We start from the raw sequence: 17,874 nt of genomic DNA, 5'->3' as shown, positions 1-17,874 counted from the left end.
CGGCGAGGAGGTGCGGGGAGGAGGGTGCTGAAGGGGACCGAAAACCGTCGTGCTTAGCGTGCGAGAGCTTCCAGCAACAGCCTAGACACCGTAAACTTAATGATGTTTATATTCCACAGATATACAAGCATGTTTAATAAATATTTACCTCTGAAATATAAATGAGATTGACCAAAGCATTCTCACAACTACCTGCTTATCCACAGAAACGAACAGGCTGGCTTTCAGAACCATCCCAAAACCTACTGTAGGCATACTTTGATGTTTTTTAGTGCAAACACGCGTCCAATCCAGCTAAGCGCTAGCAGGACTGCAAGTAGTACACACTAAATATTGAAAAGATTATGTATAAGCATGATGAGATTATATATAAGCACATATGTAAAGGACTACATCACAGGGCGCCTCATTTTTCCTTCTGAAGGACAAGGGAAAATGATCCAGGATGTCCTACAGTTACGGAAAATCTGAGTGAAGGCCATTTTACTTTGTTTCCCCTTATTAAGTCTCTGTAGAGAGGTTTTACTAACATTTCATTTAGTATTTGGCATAAGATAGCATTAATTATTTTAAGACTGTTCTCAGTTTTGTGAAACTAAACACCTGCGTACAGATCTCTCACTGTATAGCAGGAGCTGGGCTGCTGGTTTGGATCTTGTGGTCGAACTGCAATAATTAGGATTGTGTCAAGCAGTGCCACATTATATGTAATTCATCAAAACTACTTATGTTATTATACAATAAGAATAGGCATGGTTCCATATACAGCTCAGGGGGTGGCTGGGCTTTAATCATCACTGGAACCTAGTCCTCTTTTTCCCTCCTGGGACATGCAAATTGCATAGTTTTCCCAAAAAAGTTAGAGCTGTATGAAGGTCATTTCATACAAAGCAGATCACAGCTCTGACAGTGCTGTGTTGGTTATAAGGATGACGTAACAGTGAAGGTGATCATGTGATGATACCTCCATCTTTTCCTCCACTCTCCACATCAACCATGCAGCTGTTTTCTGTGAAAACAGTGCTAGACAGAGGATGGCAATGCAAGTTAGGAGACTAAGACTATGTGCAAACTATTAAATTATATTTATAGTCTCAATTTCTATGCAGATATGAAGTGCTACAAGGTCAGTTTATGATGCAATAATTGCCTATTTCTGAAGATTGTAAAATTAGCTAGCAGCATGAAAAAGGACATTTGACTAACTCCGGAAAAGGCACTATATATTTTCATCTTAAAATTTTCTGTTATTTTTGCCCTTGCCTTTTTTTTTTTAAAAGGAGAAAATCAAGCCTTTTCAAATTGGCAGCATGAGTCACTTTATTTAGAAAGTAGGGCTTTATGCATTACAAAGACAAGTCTAACTCCTTTCCTTGCCTGTTCCCATAGTAACTCTTCTAGCTGATGCCCCTGTGAAGACTGCATTCCAAGTAACACCAAACCCTTCAAATGCTGAACTACTCTGCAGTAACAAAGAATAGTTTAAAAGTTTGTGAAACTCTTGAAAGCACAGAAAAGTACTAACACTTGCAAAATGTGAAGCCTTGCAAGACTTCCTTTTATTCAAGGGCTATTTGATGTTAGTACACGGTAGCTGGTACAAGATTTAGCTGTGATGGTATCTCACCACTGTGGCGGCTGTGAACATCACTCAGCTTCTTTGTAAAGGAGACAGAATGTGAGGGTGACCTTGTGGGATTTTTCCAGGCAGTGATGTTGCTGTAGAAACAATGGCAGACTATTCAGTGCTCAACACAGATGTCTCAGACATCTCACAAATAGCAACAGCAGGAGAATGGCCCATAACATATTCCAGTTTTCATTTGTTCAGGGCCAGGCTAGGGGAAACCATCTTGGCAAGCCAGAGTATTCTCATGAAAGAAAAGAGCACTGAGAAGCAAAAATCCATGTAGTGTTGAAAAAGATAAGTAGTGAAATTGCCTTATTTTCACCAATTCTTAAGCAGCTTTCTGAAACTGAAGTTCAAAATTGGAACAGCACTGCTGTATTTTAAAAAAGGAAAAAAATATCTGGTATTTAATTGCAGCTTTCACTAAACTTTTTTTAATACACTACTCTTCTATCATCTGTTCCGCTGGTACACCTACCACTTACTTTCTGCAACGCAAAGTAGATTGGTTGTTTTCATGTTTAGTCCATAGTGCTCTCTTCCCACATACGAAGAGCATGTAAAATGTAAATAAATCCTGAACGAAGAAATGTTGACCCTCCTCTCCTCCAGAATTTAATACAATGTAATGTCAGTTCTATATATTTTGCTGAAAAGACTTACTGCAGTTTAGAGTAGCAGCACTGGGAACTGTCATAGGATGTTCTATTCCCCTCTGTAAGCACTAGAAGTAAGGAAGTTCCCTGCAGATGTGTCTCTTGGCAGTTGATTGGCATTGGCATCTTAAAAAAACTGAGAAGTTTTAATAAAGTTTGTCCTGCATTCAGGACAAATCATCTCTCCTCATTTTTCTGCACGAGTTGCTTTTCTTCAGAGCGGGCAGTACACTGTCCTCTCTTCAGGCAAACAGCCTGTTTTCAGTGATTTCATTTTTAAAGATGTTTTCTCTTGCATATAGGAGGGAATTGCAGCTGCGTTGATAATACATGGGCGAGGCAAATTTGCGTTTGCTTATCTATTACATATGTCTTCTTCCTAGCACACTCACTTTCCTCTACATCCTTGATTTCTGAAGCCCCACAGAAGAATTACCCTCCTTTCTGCAGCATAATGCCACTGTTGTCTCAGCTCCTTGCGTTGTACCTCTATCCAGGGATAATGCCTCTTAGAAACTGGATAATGCAGTATCACATGAACAATCACAGGCCAAATGTTGATGGAAGGAAAATAGTGTTCAATCTGATCTTGAAATCTTCTGCTTATTGGCAGCACAAATAAGTAGGAATAACTATTTTTTACTCTGGTCTCTTCTTGTAGTAGCTGGTAACTAGCACCAACATTCTCCACTTGGCTCTGTAGCTGCGAGGAATGGCTATGGAAGATCCTGACAAGAAGACTGAAGTAGTACTGCTGGCCTGTGGGTCCTTCAATCCCATTACCAACATGCATCTAAGGCTATTTGAGCTGGCTAAAGACTACTTTCATGAAACAGGTAGGATGGTAATTTATATCATTCAAAACAGCTCTGGTAACTAGACGCTTAAATGTTAAGGTGAATATTTTGTGTATATGAATGCCTGTTTGACAGCGACAGATATTTTTGGAAATACTAATTAGATGTTGAAGCTAGTATGCATGTATGTATCATACAAAATCATGTAAGCCAAATACATGAAAGAACAGTCTTATGTATGTGTTGCTTATTACTAATTTTAATGAGCTAAATCATGAGGTTTATAGTCTTCCTTTCTAGAAATATATCTTTCTAATAGATCTTTCTAAATCGTTAATTGTGCCGCCTTGCACGATGGCAGAAGTATGCTGTACTTTTCCACTGGGCTGGCTATCAGAGCTGGCATTGGTGTTCTTAGAGACTGCAGTGAAGAATGGTTATGTAATAGTTTAAATACAATACAGTGGAAGTAACATCTGCTCAACCACTTCTCATGTTCTTGTGTGATGTGTTTTTTCCACAGGAAAATACAAAGTAATCAAAGGAATAATTTCACCAGTAGGTGATGCATATAAGAAGAAAGGTCTGATTAGTGCGAATCACCGAGTAACTATGGCAAAACTAGCTACAAAAAACTCAGATTGGGTGGAAGTTGATGATTGGGAAAGCAGCCAGAGTGAGTGGTTGGAAACACTAAAAGTTTTAAGGTATTCTTCAGCCAAACCCTAAAAAGTCTCAAGAACCTATAGAAGGATAAGGAATGGTGTTAGCTCTAACAAGTTAGAATGATAGCAGGCTAACCCCAAATCATATGAATAGACTCAGTGACATCAGAATTACTATTTATATGAGCACTGTAAATGAAAGATTGCACTACAAGTCCTAAACGTACAAAAAATGAGCCTGTGAACAATTTTTAAGATACATTGTTTTAGGCTTTATTCAATTTTCGTGCTGAAAAGGTATTCATGAGGAAGGACAAGAGACTAGAATAGGGTACACACTTGCTACACAAGCTTCCCTCATTTGATTCCGATTATGTTACGCTGCCCATTTGTGTATTTAAAGGCTGGCATGAGAATTGTCTGAAGGAGTATCTTTTTTTAAGTTTTACGTTTTTTACTCTTTCAGTCACTGCTACTTCACTGAGGTTCTTCTTTTTAAAACGAATTTTTATTAAAAAAGAAACAAACCAACCTTGTAGCTGTTGCTTTGAAATCTTTGCACTTCGACCATCTTATGACCCAGCTCTCACAAGTCCCTGTTCAGGCAGATCAGTTCTTGGATGGATTGTCTGTGAAAGTACTGCAGGAGGAAGTGGTGAAAGATTATTTAGTAGGCCATACTCTTCCCTGTATTTCTCATACATCTTAAAAATACCTAAAATACATCTGTTTTGCAGGTACCATCATGAAAAGCTTTTATGTCCTGATCCCACTAATAGTCTGCAGAATGCTATACCTTTAACAAAGCCAGGACGGAAGAGGAAACAGGAACCAAATAGGCATGACCCTGTTAAAAAGAAAAATCAGAATCCCGATATAAAAAGTTAAGTCTGTTTGCAAATGAAATGCTTAACAATACTTGCTGTTTCAAGGGAATTGCACTGATTAGTAACTTTTTTTGATGCTAGTTCTTGGTTCTGACTTCACTGAATAAGTTTATTCCGAAGCCAGGACGGAAGAGGAAACAGGAACCAAATAGGCATGACCCTGTTAAAAAGAAAAATCAGAATCCCGATATAAAAAGTTAAGTCTGTTTGCAAATGAAATGCTTAACAATACTTGCTGTTTCAAGGGAATTGCACTGATTAGTAACTTTTTTTGATGCTAGTTCTTGGTTCTGACTTCACTGAGTAAGTTTATTCCCTGAGATCCCACAGCATAAAGCAGTAGGCTTTGTAAAAAGATGACTGTAAGGGTAAAATATATAGGACATGAAAAATACTCATGATAATAGAAATTTGAACTGAAGCAGGTCTGAGCTATCCATTTTACCTACAGAACTTTGGTATACTGTAGTTACAGCTGAGAATTTTGGATCATATTATAAGTTGCTGAAGAAAGAAAGGACAGGATTAAGTCCTGAAGTTCAAAATGTATCTGGGTATAGGATCATTTTTAAATTGTAATTTAAAACTTCATACAACAGACATAGCTTGGCTTTGTAATTTTAGGTAGCATTTATTTTGCTTCTTGCTTTTAGATCTTAGTTTTAGTTCTTTAGCTTAACATGTACAATTATATGTATTCATATAGAATTTGAACGTCCTTGCATAATGACCATCTTAACCCTTTATATTAGCAAATCTTGACTTCTGCCTGACTTCTTCCCTTGAACTTTTCCAAATTCCACTGTTTAATTGATAGTGTTTTAAAGTAAGTGTATTCAAAGACAAGACCAACAGCATCAGGCAGGCTTTTTTCATATTGTGTTGCCAGATGTTTTACTACATTCCTACCATCCTGTGACATTACTGGAAGCTGCAAATCTGTAGCACTCTCAATTTTGCTTCCCCTACTTTAAGGTGGTTTCTATCTGCATGCTTCTCTCGATTCCCTATAAAACATAGTATGGTAGAGAGTCCCCTGAAGTCAGGTCACACAGTCTATGGCAGGGGGGGCAGGGGGGTCTGTTGTATTTTCTTACATAATTCCCTCTGCCCCCTGTCCCATAAAAGCTACCTCCACTTCTGTAACTCTATGGAACGTCAGATAAAGTTTTAACAGCGTTACAGTATCCTTTCATGCTTAGCTATTCTGGAATTTTCTCTATATTTTCTTTTACTTTGATCCTCACAGTGATCGATTCACCCCCAGGCTAAATGAGCGTGTTAGAGTTTATTTTCCAATCCTTTTGAACGAAGGGACTCCCATAACCTTTTTTCAGAAAAATCCTGTATTGAGGCTACTAATCATAAATTATACACTCTGAATCTTTTTTTATTTCATTCCATTGTCTCATCTTAACCAAAGATATGGAGAGGTAGCCTAGAAATTAAATGTCCCCATCAAGTTAGCTAAAATCTGGTGGCCTAAACGAAGCCCTGTTTCTCACTTATTTTTCTTTTTAAGGTGTCCCACAGGTTAAACTGCTTTGTGGAAGTGACATGCTGGAATCTTTTGGGATCCCCAATCTGTGGAAGTTGGAGGACATCACTGAAATTGTGGAAAATCATGGCCTTGTATGCATCAGTAGGGCTGGAAACAGTGTTCAGAAATTCATCTATGAATCTGATATTTTGTGGAGGCATAAGAATAACATTCACCTTGTGGAAGAATGGATCACAAATGACATTTCCTCCACCAAGATTAGGAGAGCACTGCGGAGGGGCCAGAGCATTCGTTACCTAGTGCCCGACGTAGTTCAAGCATACATAGAAAAAAATAATCTGTATAGTCCAGAGAGTGAAGACAGGAATGCTGGGGTTGTCTTGGCTCCCTTACAGAAACATGCAAGTGATTCCAAGAACTAACAGGCACTATACAACTAACTTTCTGCTGTGAAAAAAGCTACAGTTCAGTACAGGAAAATGTGTTTTTGGGGGGTTGTTTGTTTTTTTAAGTAAATAGTGGGGTAATTCTGTGGCTTTAGTACATATGTAGTTGCTGTTGAGGTTTGGTGCACTCAATAATTGGACCTACACAATCTTTTTTAAAGCCAACAATAAGATTTTCATGTTTAAACATTTTGTCACAGTGCAATGAACTAAGTATAAGAATTCACACTTGCATATGAGAATTACAAATTAACAAACAAAACAAATGAAAATGTTCTGATTAGTTTTAACTCAGATTGCTCTGACTGCTGTTTATAAGATAGTAACACAAATATTTTTAATAACTTACAGTGTCTTAACAGACAAAGCCATTTAATTTCAAAATGTACCAGTCACTGATAGTAAATCTATATAACTCATTTTTTTAAAAATTGCCAACATGTGGTATACCTCAAAGAAATTATTTAGCTCTATGCTGGAAGGGAAAAATTTACTCCTGGCTGAAGTGGTGCTAGATATACCATGCTTTGAGTTGCCTGCCTTTCAAATATGCAGCCTGTTTGATTGCCATCATGCAATTTGCTCCCAGAAATGCCTCGTGCTTTACTTTTCCATTCATGTTTCCAGAGCTGTACATTAAGCTCAGCACTGTTTCTCATGGAAGGACAGACCTACTTCAGAAACTGGTTTATAGCCATTGATTTAATGGGTAGAAATTAATAATAGTGTCATTGCACGGATTCTCAGATAGGTGTCCCTTTATTTCAAATAATGAATGAGCTTTTACTTTTGAGGCAAATGTATACAGCCAGAATTGTTTTCTGTAACTGGAGTTGAGAAAAAATGGTAGAATATTAAGACTGTACATAAGTGAAATGTTTTTCTTTGCTAGAAATCTGGTTTTGAATCTAATAGTATATTGTCTGTATTATGTGAATATAAACTAGAGAGGCACTGTGAATGTCATGGGTGATAGAATTCTACCTCCCTTTATTTGCCGTCATCCCATTTTTGTTTGGATTATGTGCCTGATTAAAAATGTCAAGGTTTCCAAGACGCTTCCTAATGGGTCAACAGCTTCTTCATACGATCTCCACAAGATGACTCCGTTCACATTTTTCAGATCAACAAATCCAGCAGAATGTGAGACTATCAGGGCAGGAAGCCTAGATGCTGTTGGGCAAGCCTAGGACCAGGGGCATGTTCCAGGATCATAATCGCGACAACCCATCATCCTCCTTCCCTGGGCAGGGGATCCCCAAAGAGCTGAGGCAGAGGTGTAGGCTTCCCTAGGAGCTTAGGGGGAGTCTGGAAGCAAGAAGCCAAACGCAGAACATCACGGGTGACCCTAGGGCCTGCAAGGCTCGTGTAAAACCCAGCAGGGGAGTCGAGACACTATCAGGAAAACCTGTAACCCGCAGTGGAGCTAGCATCGGGCATGCAAACTTAGAGCCCCACATGAAATTCTGCAATTACCATACACCAGAACATCTGTGTCCTGCTAGCTCCAGCCTGTAAAGGTGGCTGTCTACAGAGAATCTACAAGGAGATTAGTGTAATAAAATCACGTCACAACTTAGAAGTGCATCTGTAACTGCACTGTGAGAGAAAGTAGCATCAAGGATTCTTAGTTTTTTTTCTTGGCGATTCCTGCATCAAATGTGCTCAGTCTGCCATTTTTTCCCCTAGAGCTCAGGCAAGCTTACACTGTCCTTCGATAATGAGGCCAGGTTCATTTATCATCAATAGTAATAAAGGTACCGAAGGATAAATTATGCCCCCGTGACACCTTAGCAATCAAACTGCCATAACTGATTGAAGATAACCATGTTATTGATGGTGCATAGGGAAGGACAAGATCTACTTTTCTCTTTTGCTTGCTGTCTGTCTTTATGACTGACAAGAATAGAGGGCAAGAAAGATTTATTTTCAGCACTCAAGTCAACCAGTGTGCTTCTGAATAAACAGCAGATCTTTCTAATGGGAAAGCACCCTATTTATGTGGTCACTTTTCAGAGTAAAACTGCACTTTAAGTCTAGGTTTATTCTTCTAAATGATGCTGGTGTGTGTTGGTGCACTTTGTGTAATTCTAGAGAAACTGCAAATTCAACAGGATGTTTTATAAAGCTTTGGTCTTCAAACAGTTATATTTCACTGGGTTTTAATGTAGTTATGTGTGATGGGTCTTTCAATAAAATAAATTGCATGTAATATGCTAATTTCAGTCATCCTGTTATTAGCCAAATCTGATGTCTGACGACTGCATGTAGGTAGAATGGTGTCAGTACAGTTCTGTCTATACAAAACAGAGCATTGTTCAAAAATTACACTGACTGCTGAATATGGATCGTTTGTTTTACTAGTGGGATCCAGAAACCTGCCTGTTGCAACACTAAAAGTAAGCGCACACTGACAATCTACTGTTCCAATCAGTTATAAATATCAACATCATAGTCACTGATGTGGCCTATTCAAAAATGTTAGACAGGTATAACTTTCAAGAGTGGACTAGATCTAAAAGATAATCTATATATTTGAAAATGTAAGGTTTGTGAATAATGCAGTTCACTGAACTTCTTTATATAAGAGTTATAACGCATTCACAGATGTTCTACAAACAAAAATGAGGCTTTTTTTTTTTTACATCACTGCATTTGGTCCTGCTCTATTAAGAGAACATAGGGCCCTTACACCACATGTGTAATTCAGACTCAAAATATTTTATAAATACTGCAGCAGCAGCAGGAACCACTTTATCTACTTCTGTAATGAGGCCACATCCTTAATGGAACGTGTTAGATGCTCAATGCTGCACAGCAATTAAGATGGAAATGGAAAAAAAATCTTTCCACAAAAAGAAAATTGGGAATTTGTAAGGGAGAAAGAAATGAACCTTTAGAGGATGTGGCCAGGGCACCCGGCAGTTCTTACAAAAAGGTCCACAGGCAATTCTTTGGCTAAGCCTTGAAACAGTAACCCTAGTACCCTTTATAAGTCTTAGTTTGAGATTAAGTACTGATTTACAGAAAGAAGCACCACATCCCAGACAATCTGCATAATCTTAATTTTCAATAAAAATGTTATATCCAGGCTTTTACATAGGATTTATCCAAGTACTGACTTCTCTTTACTTGGAAGAGTCAGTAGTATTGCAACAGTGCTTTACTATCATAACCTTGTACTAACAAATTATGGGTGAAATGTTACTATTTGAGTCCAGGGGAAACACTAATTTGCATTTCTCTGTGCTGTTCCTAGTTTAGCATAGGTTAGAGAACAATATCCATCTGCAAACAGGAAACAAGCTTTGACGTCCTAATTTCCTACTCGCATGATTTTGTGAGTCATATAGGTCAAACTATCAGCTCCAAAAATGTAGCTAAAGTTCACGGAAACTTAATTTTCTCTGCAAAATATTATCTTTTTATTCAGCCTAACCCAAGTCAGTAAATAGATAAATGTAGTAGCTATAGGTAAGTTTCCTCATTCAAGATTCAGAACACCAAATTCCCTTTTTACTATGGTAGCAACACAGTTAAGATTTTGCTTGCCCATCCATGTTGGGTTTTTCTTTTAGTGTAGCCTTCATTGTGGTGCTCATTACTGTCCCACCTGACCACTCAAAATGTGGAATTAAGCTAATGCTCAAAACATACATGTGACCGGGAATGACTGTTTTCCCCATTTTACCGATGAGGAAACTGAGGTACAAAGTTATCTAGCTCTCCTGTACTTAGCAATTCTAGCGTGCCTAGTTGTTCAGGATTATTAAATTCGTATTTCTCACTTGGTAAATTGTAGCCAGAAGGCATACAGTTTGCAAAAAGTAATCACAGATGGAGGAACTGCAAGAGATTGGAGAATTAGGTATCTTCTAAAGGAAATCAAATGTCACTTCCAAATTCCTTATATATCCTTTCTCTTCGAAGTCAAGCATTCTTTATTCACTTTTCAAAACACATTCCTGGGTCATCACGTAAGAGATTTCTTTCACTTCTTTGCTGAAGATAAAGTCCAACACTGAAGCTTACCTGCTGCATCCTGTGCTCTACTCCCTATATCCTCTGCCACAATGTATAGCATCTAATAAAGCATCAGTGGGAATAACTTCTGTGTCATCTCTCCTTTACTGTATGTCAAGAGTAAAAAGCAAAGGAGGGAGCTCCATCTTCTATATACACGAGAGTACTTTTTGAATTCGTTACTGTTATTGGCTATTTTTAGGAGTTGAAAGTGCAAGATTTTTGCAATTTGCAATTGCAAGAACAGGTATTTGCCCTCTTTCCCATCTAGGAAAACTGATAAATACAGAGCTGCAGAACTGGGAACAGAGCTCAGGCCTCTGGATCTGCTGTCTCATGCCTAACTGTTACACAAACTTTCTGGCCGGTAAGGCATCTGAGAAAATAAAGAATTTTGTATACGTATGTTCATTTAACTAGGATATAACTAACAGCATTAAAAAAAACCAGAACACAAACAGGTAAACTGTGGCACAGTAGAGCTGTGTTGAGCGTCACATCAGAGAATAACATATACAAACAAGATTTGTCTTTCACTTTTCTGTTATAACCACTAGACAATGATGCTGCCTACTATTTACTCCAGACATAAACCAACAAGATATAATACTTATCTCTATCACTGTGTCATAGGTACTGCGGTAAAATTTGCTGATACAATACCATCCACAGTTTAACAGTCAATCCCTGTCTGTTCAAATATAGTGTGTATTTACAGTGGGTAGATCACCGTTTCAACAAATATGTAGATTTCAGATCATAAAGTCACAGATCTAATGTACATGCAGGGAATTTTAGTAGTGACAAAATGTGTCCATGATTCCCTTTAAAGTATACAAGATGGACACAAACGGTTTAAACCACTTTTTGGTTTGCATTGTGACTCTTGGGCTACTAACATTTGCTCCACACAAAGATTTCAGAAACCGTGAACTTTTCCCTCCAATGCAGCTGAAGCTGATCTGCAGATACCCTCTCACCCATTGGCTCAGCAATAGTACCCTTCCCCTCCATCAGAAAGGCTCTGAGATGTAATCCCACCCACAGTCTTCCTTACATAAGGCCTGGTTGGAAAACTACTTCTTCAGTTTTGCCTTTTGGTCAGAGGTTGACTGTATCTTCTTTCCACAGTCTGGCAATGCCTGTGGATTTCAGTGGAACCTGGAACCTTATCAGCAATGACAACTTTGAAGGTTATATGGTGGCCTTAGGTAGGTGAAAAAAACTGATTCTATCCTTCCTCCCTTCCCCTTAAGGGTCCTCCTGAATTTTAAGAGGCTGAGTTCTTCTAAAACCTAGATATTGCTGAAGCTTTTTTTCTCTGAAAAAACAATGGAAGAATCTTTGTCTACTGATAAACAGACAGCATTAACTATACTTCAGCCTGTCACCCAAGTGTCCTTGCAGGAATTTCTCAGCCTAGTACTTGTTAAAAGATTTTTTGTATAGCTTTCATCAGAGACAGGGAAGAGTTTGCTCTGTCCGCTCAATTTCTCTTACTTAACAGAACCTATGTCTAGGGTTAATGAAATGTTAAGTAACAAAAAAAAAGTGCTTGTGTATTTGCTACTTCCAGGCAGTTGTTCAGCTTGGTGTCATTTATCTTTAAACAGCTTAGAAAATACTTCTTTCGCCACTGTGACTTGTTGATAAGTCTCTCTAACTATCCCTTTTCTGGAGTGCTTGAAACTACCCTCTTACCTTGCTCAGACCTTTTAGAGAGAGATTAACGGTGCTTAAATGGAGAACTTAAGAAAGTTCTCGGTACTTTATTAGCTTTCTTGTACAAAGCTCATTACAGACAGTAACAGCAGGCGACCCTGTGTGCTGCCTTCTCTTCTCCCTGCCTCTCCCACCCCCTTCTGCCTTTTTGACTTGTGTAAACTGATGACCAACAGTGTCCCTTGTTCATTATTGTATACACAACTAGAATGAAATCTATTTTCTGGCTGGGTGACCTACTTAAATTGTCTAGTTGGTATCTTTAACATGGTGAAAGAACTCTTCTCTGTTTCTAATCCTGGTGTGTTTTCGGTTAGGAAAAAAAAGGAAAGGGTGGTCCCATAATGAGGATTTATTCCTCAGTTTGAATATTAAGTAATATACTCTTAATGTGTTAATGTTTTCAAATGGAATAGAGATTATGTCTGTTCCTTGATAATAAACATTGTCCAGCTAAGTAAAGGGCTTTTTTAATGAAACATAACTACCAATCTTGTGAAAAATGCAGTTTGTTTTCAGCATGTAATTGGGGAACTTAAAAGTAAAGGCAAAGAATCCTGTTGATGATTTACAATCTATCTTTAATTACTCCTGCTTGGTTGCCAGTATACTGAACAAAACAAGGACTGAAGTCAATATTGTTGAGCTAGAATGAAAAACTTTTCTGCCAGGGTAAGTAGAGTGAGGAGGCTAATATCTGATCAGCTGAGTAACTAGAGGGTTACCGATAAGGACATGGCTATTCCAAGCCTAGCCTTTCCTTCAATTTAGTATCTACCTCTACAGAATAGATTTCTAAGTAGTTTGTATTTATACATTCTTATAACCATGTTAAGGCTTAATGGGTATGGCTGTTGCCAGTACTGAATTCAAACCCCTCTATGCTAAAATAAACTGGTAACCATGTAAAAACATGACTGACAGATTCTGGCACTGCTGTAATGCATACAGTAATGAAGTCCCACTTCAAACACAGACCGCATAATGAGCCATATGGTTCAACACATGGTAGCTGAAAACACCCTGACAAGAAGATCACAACCCCAGCCTGCATAAAGTGAGAAACTCCTAGTGGTCCTACAAAATGACACTTTAAATCTAGGTGATGAAAACAACTAAATTAATCAATACACAGCCCCCCATTTTACCCATCCCCCTTCCTGAAAACCCAACTCTGAGCATGCTATTGGGATGCAATGTAACTCAGTTGCCTGCCAAATAGATGGCCCGTTCCTCTAAAGAAACCGACATTCACTAGAGAAGTAGAAAAAACTCTAGAAGCACTGCTTTAAGCTCAGTATTACCAAGAACATCAGGAGTCTGTTAAAGGTGACTGATCATTACAGATAACCAGGAAATCTTTTGACAAGTGTGATGTTTTCTAGTTGCACTTAAGAAGTGTTAACAGCAGTGGCATGTCCTGAAAGCAAGCTTGAGTAATTCATTTCAGAACTGCCCTTCATTTTACCCTATTTAAGGTATAGGGTGCAAAGATTTCTTGTTAATTCACATAATGCCTTTCCTCTGACAAAGGATAAGAATAGGCATTAACTATTCCCTCTAGCTAAGCAAGGGGTAAGTCTGAGACCAAGCTTGGGATGTATGTGTGTGGGGGGAAACCAATTCTTCCCAACTCCTAAAAGGACTCTTCTGACTCAAAGTCCTAGAAATCTTGCACAGGAATTGTGCAACAATTGAGTAAACTGGTTTCCAAAGCGTAAAACGTACAAGAACTTGATCTGTGTAACATACAGCTTTAAAAAAAAAAAAACAAACCCCCAAAAAAACCCCAAAACCTTGCATAGCAGTAATGTCAAACTATCTAAGAAATTCTTCTAGTAGTAATAAAGGTAAGTCCTGGCTGTCAAAATGGCTGGTGATAAATACAACTCTGACTTTTTTGCTTCCTGTCCAAGGTATTGACTTTGCAACACGCAAGATAGCAAAAATGCTGAAGCCTCAGAAAGTGATCAAACAAGATGGTGATTCATTTTATATCCACACCACTAGCACATTCAGAGATTATTTGCTTCAATTCAAAATTGGAGAAGAGTTTGAAGAAGATAACAAAGGCCTGGATAACAGAAAATGCAAGGTAAGACAATATATAAAATCAAGAGGCCATTACAAAATTAAGATGCCTATTAGCCCAGCTACTTGAGCTGAAACTGTTTCAAGAATGCTATTTGTAATGCAACGCAGAGGTAGGAGCCTGAGTTACAGACAAGGAGTTTCATTTCCCCTCAGGAGTAGTATTTAGGTCCCCTTTTATCCAGAAAAAAGGACATTGTCTATGAGTATATTGCAGAACTGAGACAAAGACATACAGAAACACTTTTTTGTTTCCTTTTCCACAGAGCCTAGTTACCTGGGAAAATGACAAACTTGTCTGTGTCCAGACTGGTGAGAAGAAGAACAGGGGCTGGACTCACTGGCTTGAAGGAGATGACCTCCATCTGGTATTTACTTTGGATTTCTACTGCTTCTGTCGCTATATGACAAAAATAAGATCTATAATGTGGTCATGGTGTACACAAGTCTTCTTCTAGCTCTGTAGTATTTGTAATGGATGGTACATAGGGAGCAAATTCTGCTTTGATTTTAGTTTACTTGGAACAACTTCATTGTTTCACTGTCTTGTATAGTTAAATTCAGAATGTTAAGGATATCTTACTAGCATGACAGCAGAGTGGTGGTCAGTAGCTATGGCAGAGGATCTATGTTCGCTTTTAGAAGCAGTTCCTTTGATTACTATATACATCTATACTTTTTTTTTTGGTAGGAGCTTCGTTGTGAGAATCAACTATGTAAACAGGTCTTCAAGAGAGCTTGAATGTGTGTACTACATGTGTTCCTACATGGAGAGACAGCTATATACAGGAGACTATGCAACCTCATGTCCAGTGATGGCTGTACTGACAAGAACTGATTCCTTGTACCTATTAACCTAAATGGTCTGATGTTTCTGGCTCAGGAAATAAGTCTGCTGTTGCCAGTGTTAAAGAACTGATTTTTTGCTAATAAATGCCTAAAACCAAACCAATTTTAAGTACCTGACTTCTGAATGTGTTTTTGGAGGGAAAAAAAAACAAACCCAAAACATAAGTGATATGGCTTGGGTCTCCAGTTAACTAACAGTCTAAATCCAAACAAGGGGCAAGCCAACATCAAACAAAACAGAGGGGGAACTATGGTAGAGAAGTGAAGATAACAGGCAAGGAAGCAGACAACAAAGGATACAGATTTATTATTCAAAATGCTTCTCTTTAACATGCAGACTAGTAGTTAACTCCACTTGCTTGTATCTTAAATGTGTAATGTAAGGTCCTATATTTTGCCATAGCTGCTTTGTTCTCAAAAGAATTAAATTCAGCTTTCCAGAGGAAACCAGCCTCTGATCAAATCCCAGAACAATGAAGATAGGTCCGAGTAATCCATGTAGATTCCAGTCTGCAAAAGAATTGAACTCTATAAGCACATATCCAGAGTGAAAACAGTGCTTCTTTAGTTAAGATTTATTTGCATACATCTGTTCAATTAGGTTAAATGTCTTTCTTTTTGACCTTGTGTAATGTTGCATAGAGAAGCAGGTTTTATTCTGCCTCGTGTAAACACATGTAAGTGGTCAGATCAACTTGGTAGTTACATGTGAAAGGAGTTGCTGCATGTTGTTGGTCACACTAACATTGCAGGGATCTTTTCACTAGTGGAAAGAGAAAAGAGCTTGATTAAATCTAGCTTAAGCTTAGTAACTTAATTACTTTCTATGCAAAAAAAAATATCCTAAAGTAATCCTTTGTCTTTTAAAACATAAGTAACACCACCTTTCTGACGCTATTTCTTCTTGTCAGTTCAGAATTCTTAAAGCTACCACCAGAGGCAGACAAAATCTGTTGAAGCTTGGAGGGCTTTTTGTTAGATTGAAACACACACACCCCTCAATTACCAGAGGACTATGCAAATTTAAGCTAGTTTCCAAAATATGAAGAAAAGAACTAGTATTCCTTATACAGTTAGGGAAATCTGGGGGACCAGCAGTAAAATGCCTGGTGTTTATTCTACAGATCCTGACAGTGTCTTCCTTCTGGAACTGAGTAGTTTTCATTTATTTGAAAACAAAATTACTGTTACCATGTTATTCTAATATAAATAACAAATTCATGCTGCAAACCTACTCTGTCACATCTATCAGCCATATACAGCAACAGCCTCGCAGACTTCCACTAGATGGCACCTCTGGAACGTATTGTGTCTTAAATTGTAGCGGTTCCGAACAGCAGTGTTTTAAGTGTTAAATATTGCAGATACTCTCAAACCCCACAGCTTTTAAGCTGTGCGCTCCAGTAAGATATGCATGAGAAGCAATACAGAAAGGCAATGATGAGCTTAAGAACTCTGTTAGTACAAAGAGAGACTCCAAGTAGAAATCAGAAAAATGCAACCTTAGAAACCTGTATGACTAGAGGTGTAATAATTCATTAGTAAGGCAGCTAATAGGAAGTCTTTACTGTTAGAAACGTAGAATAGTTATCAGCAGTGATATTAGTTTTCTTACTGCTACCTTCCTACTTCAAATTGCTGATTTGAAAGCAGGTAATGCTATGCAGAACTCGCTTGAGGATGCTTTGGAATCTTGAGGATGAGAGAAGCTACTACAGTGACAAAACTGCTTATCCTAATTTCATGTATATGCTAATCAATTCACATGCTTTCACAAAATACAAATTAAACATCTTGAAATGCAAGGTGAAAAAAGGGAGCAGTCATATGTTCTGGAAGTGGGGGGGGAGACATTAAGATAGCCTTTGCCAAGAAGATATGCACTTGAACTGTAGAACTGAAGGACAAGAACAAAACTCCCCATAGAAGCACTTGAAGGGTTTTATTCAAAGGTGTTTCAGACCACTTCAATTACCTTACACTATTGCTTTGATGGTGAAACGTTTTCATCAACCAACCTCTGAGTTTTTTAGTGTAACTGCTGACCATGTATATTATAATGATTTTAAGGTATGCCAGCTGCATGTGAAAGTACTTTAAAGATAGGTGAACAGAAATGTGTTGCCTTCTGGATTCTACAATCAAAATAGGCAATGGAAATCCAGAAGAACAGCCAGGATTCACAATTTCTAAAACACTTTCTCTAATGATGATATGAAAAAAAAAAGTTATACAAGTGATACATAAAAATGTAAGGAGTCGTATCACTGAATGTAGTTTGCTATTATTGTTTCTAAAAGCTGGTCTTAGCGACAGACTTATACAGGCTACTTTTAAACAGAGCACGTAACTCTTCCCTGACACCATCAGAAGTACCTTTAAGGTACTGTAGTCCCCTAATCATTTTCTTGCATACTATTCTGTGCAATGACTACATAATATGGAATAAACCAACAGTTTAGCATAAGAACAAATCAGCAAGTGAAATCATGTAAAAGCCTGTGCTTTGGATTATAGCCCCAACTCCATTGGAAAAAAAACGTAACAAAATGAAACATAATCCAAAGAAGATAAAGAAACACAAAATGAAGCATCATCTAAAAATCA

General features: G+C 38.0%; 2 protein-coding genes across 3 annotated transcripts; both read left to right on the top strand.

The window, feature by feature from the left end:
- Positions 1-2,952: 2,952 nt before the first annotated feature.
- On the top strand, positions 2,953-8,801 carry NMNAT1 (nicotinamide nucleotide adenylyltransferase 1). 2 transcript variants are annotated; one of them, XM_009289650.2, is made up of 5 exons: positions 2,953-3,122; positions 3,607-3,790; positions 4,486-4,559; positions 4,760-4,831; positions 6,158-8,801. In XM_009289650.2, exons 1-5 carry the CDS (start codon positions 2,999-3,001, stop codon positions 6,556-6,558), a joined length of 855 nt encoding a protein of 284 aa, XP_009287925.1. In that variant the 5' UTR covers positions 2,953-2,998; the 3' UTR covers positions 6,559-8,801. The 2 variants fall into 2 exon arrangements, with proteins under 2 accessions (XP_009287925.1, XP_009287924.1); XM_009289649.2 differs by lacking the exon at positions 4,760-4,831 and having other exon boundaries at positions 4,486-4,631.
- Positions 8,802-11,681: 2,880 nt separating this feature from the next.
- RBP7 (retinol binding protein 7) lies at positions 11,682-15,351 on the top strand. The gene is made up of 4 exons (XM_009289648.2): positions 11,682-11,816; positions 14,244-14,422; positions 14,685-14,786; positions 15,110-15,351. The coding sequence occupies exons 1-4, from the start codon at positions 11,744-11,746 to the stop codon at positions 15,158-15,160; spliced, it is 405 nt and encodes a 134-aa protein (XP_009287923.1). The 5' UTR covers positions 11,682-11,743; the 3' UTR covers positions 15,161-15,351.
- The last annotated feature ends 2,523 nt before the right edge of the window (positions 15,352-17,874 follow it).

The sequence above is a fragment of the Aptenodytes forsteri genome, unplaced genomic scaffold (genome assembly GCF_000699145.1).
Source record: "Aptenodytes forsteri isolate BGI_AS27 unplaced genomic scaffold, ASM69914v1 Scaffold61, whole genome shotgun sequence".
Taxonomy (NCBI): Eukaryota; Metazoa; Chordata; class Aves; order Sphenisciformes; family Spheniscidae; genus Aptenodytes; species Aptenodytes forsteri.
Note: the sequence above shows the minus strand (reverse complement) of the source record. Positions and strands in the feature narration are given on the sequence as shown.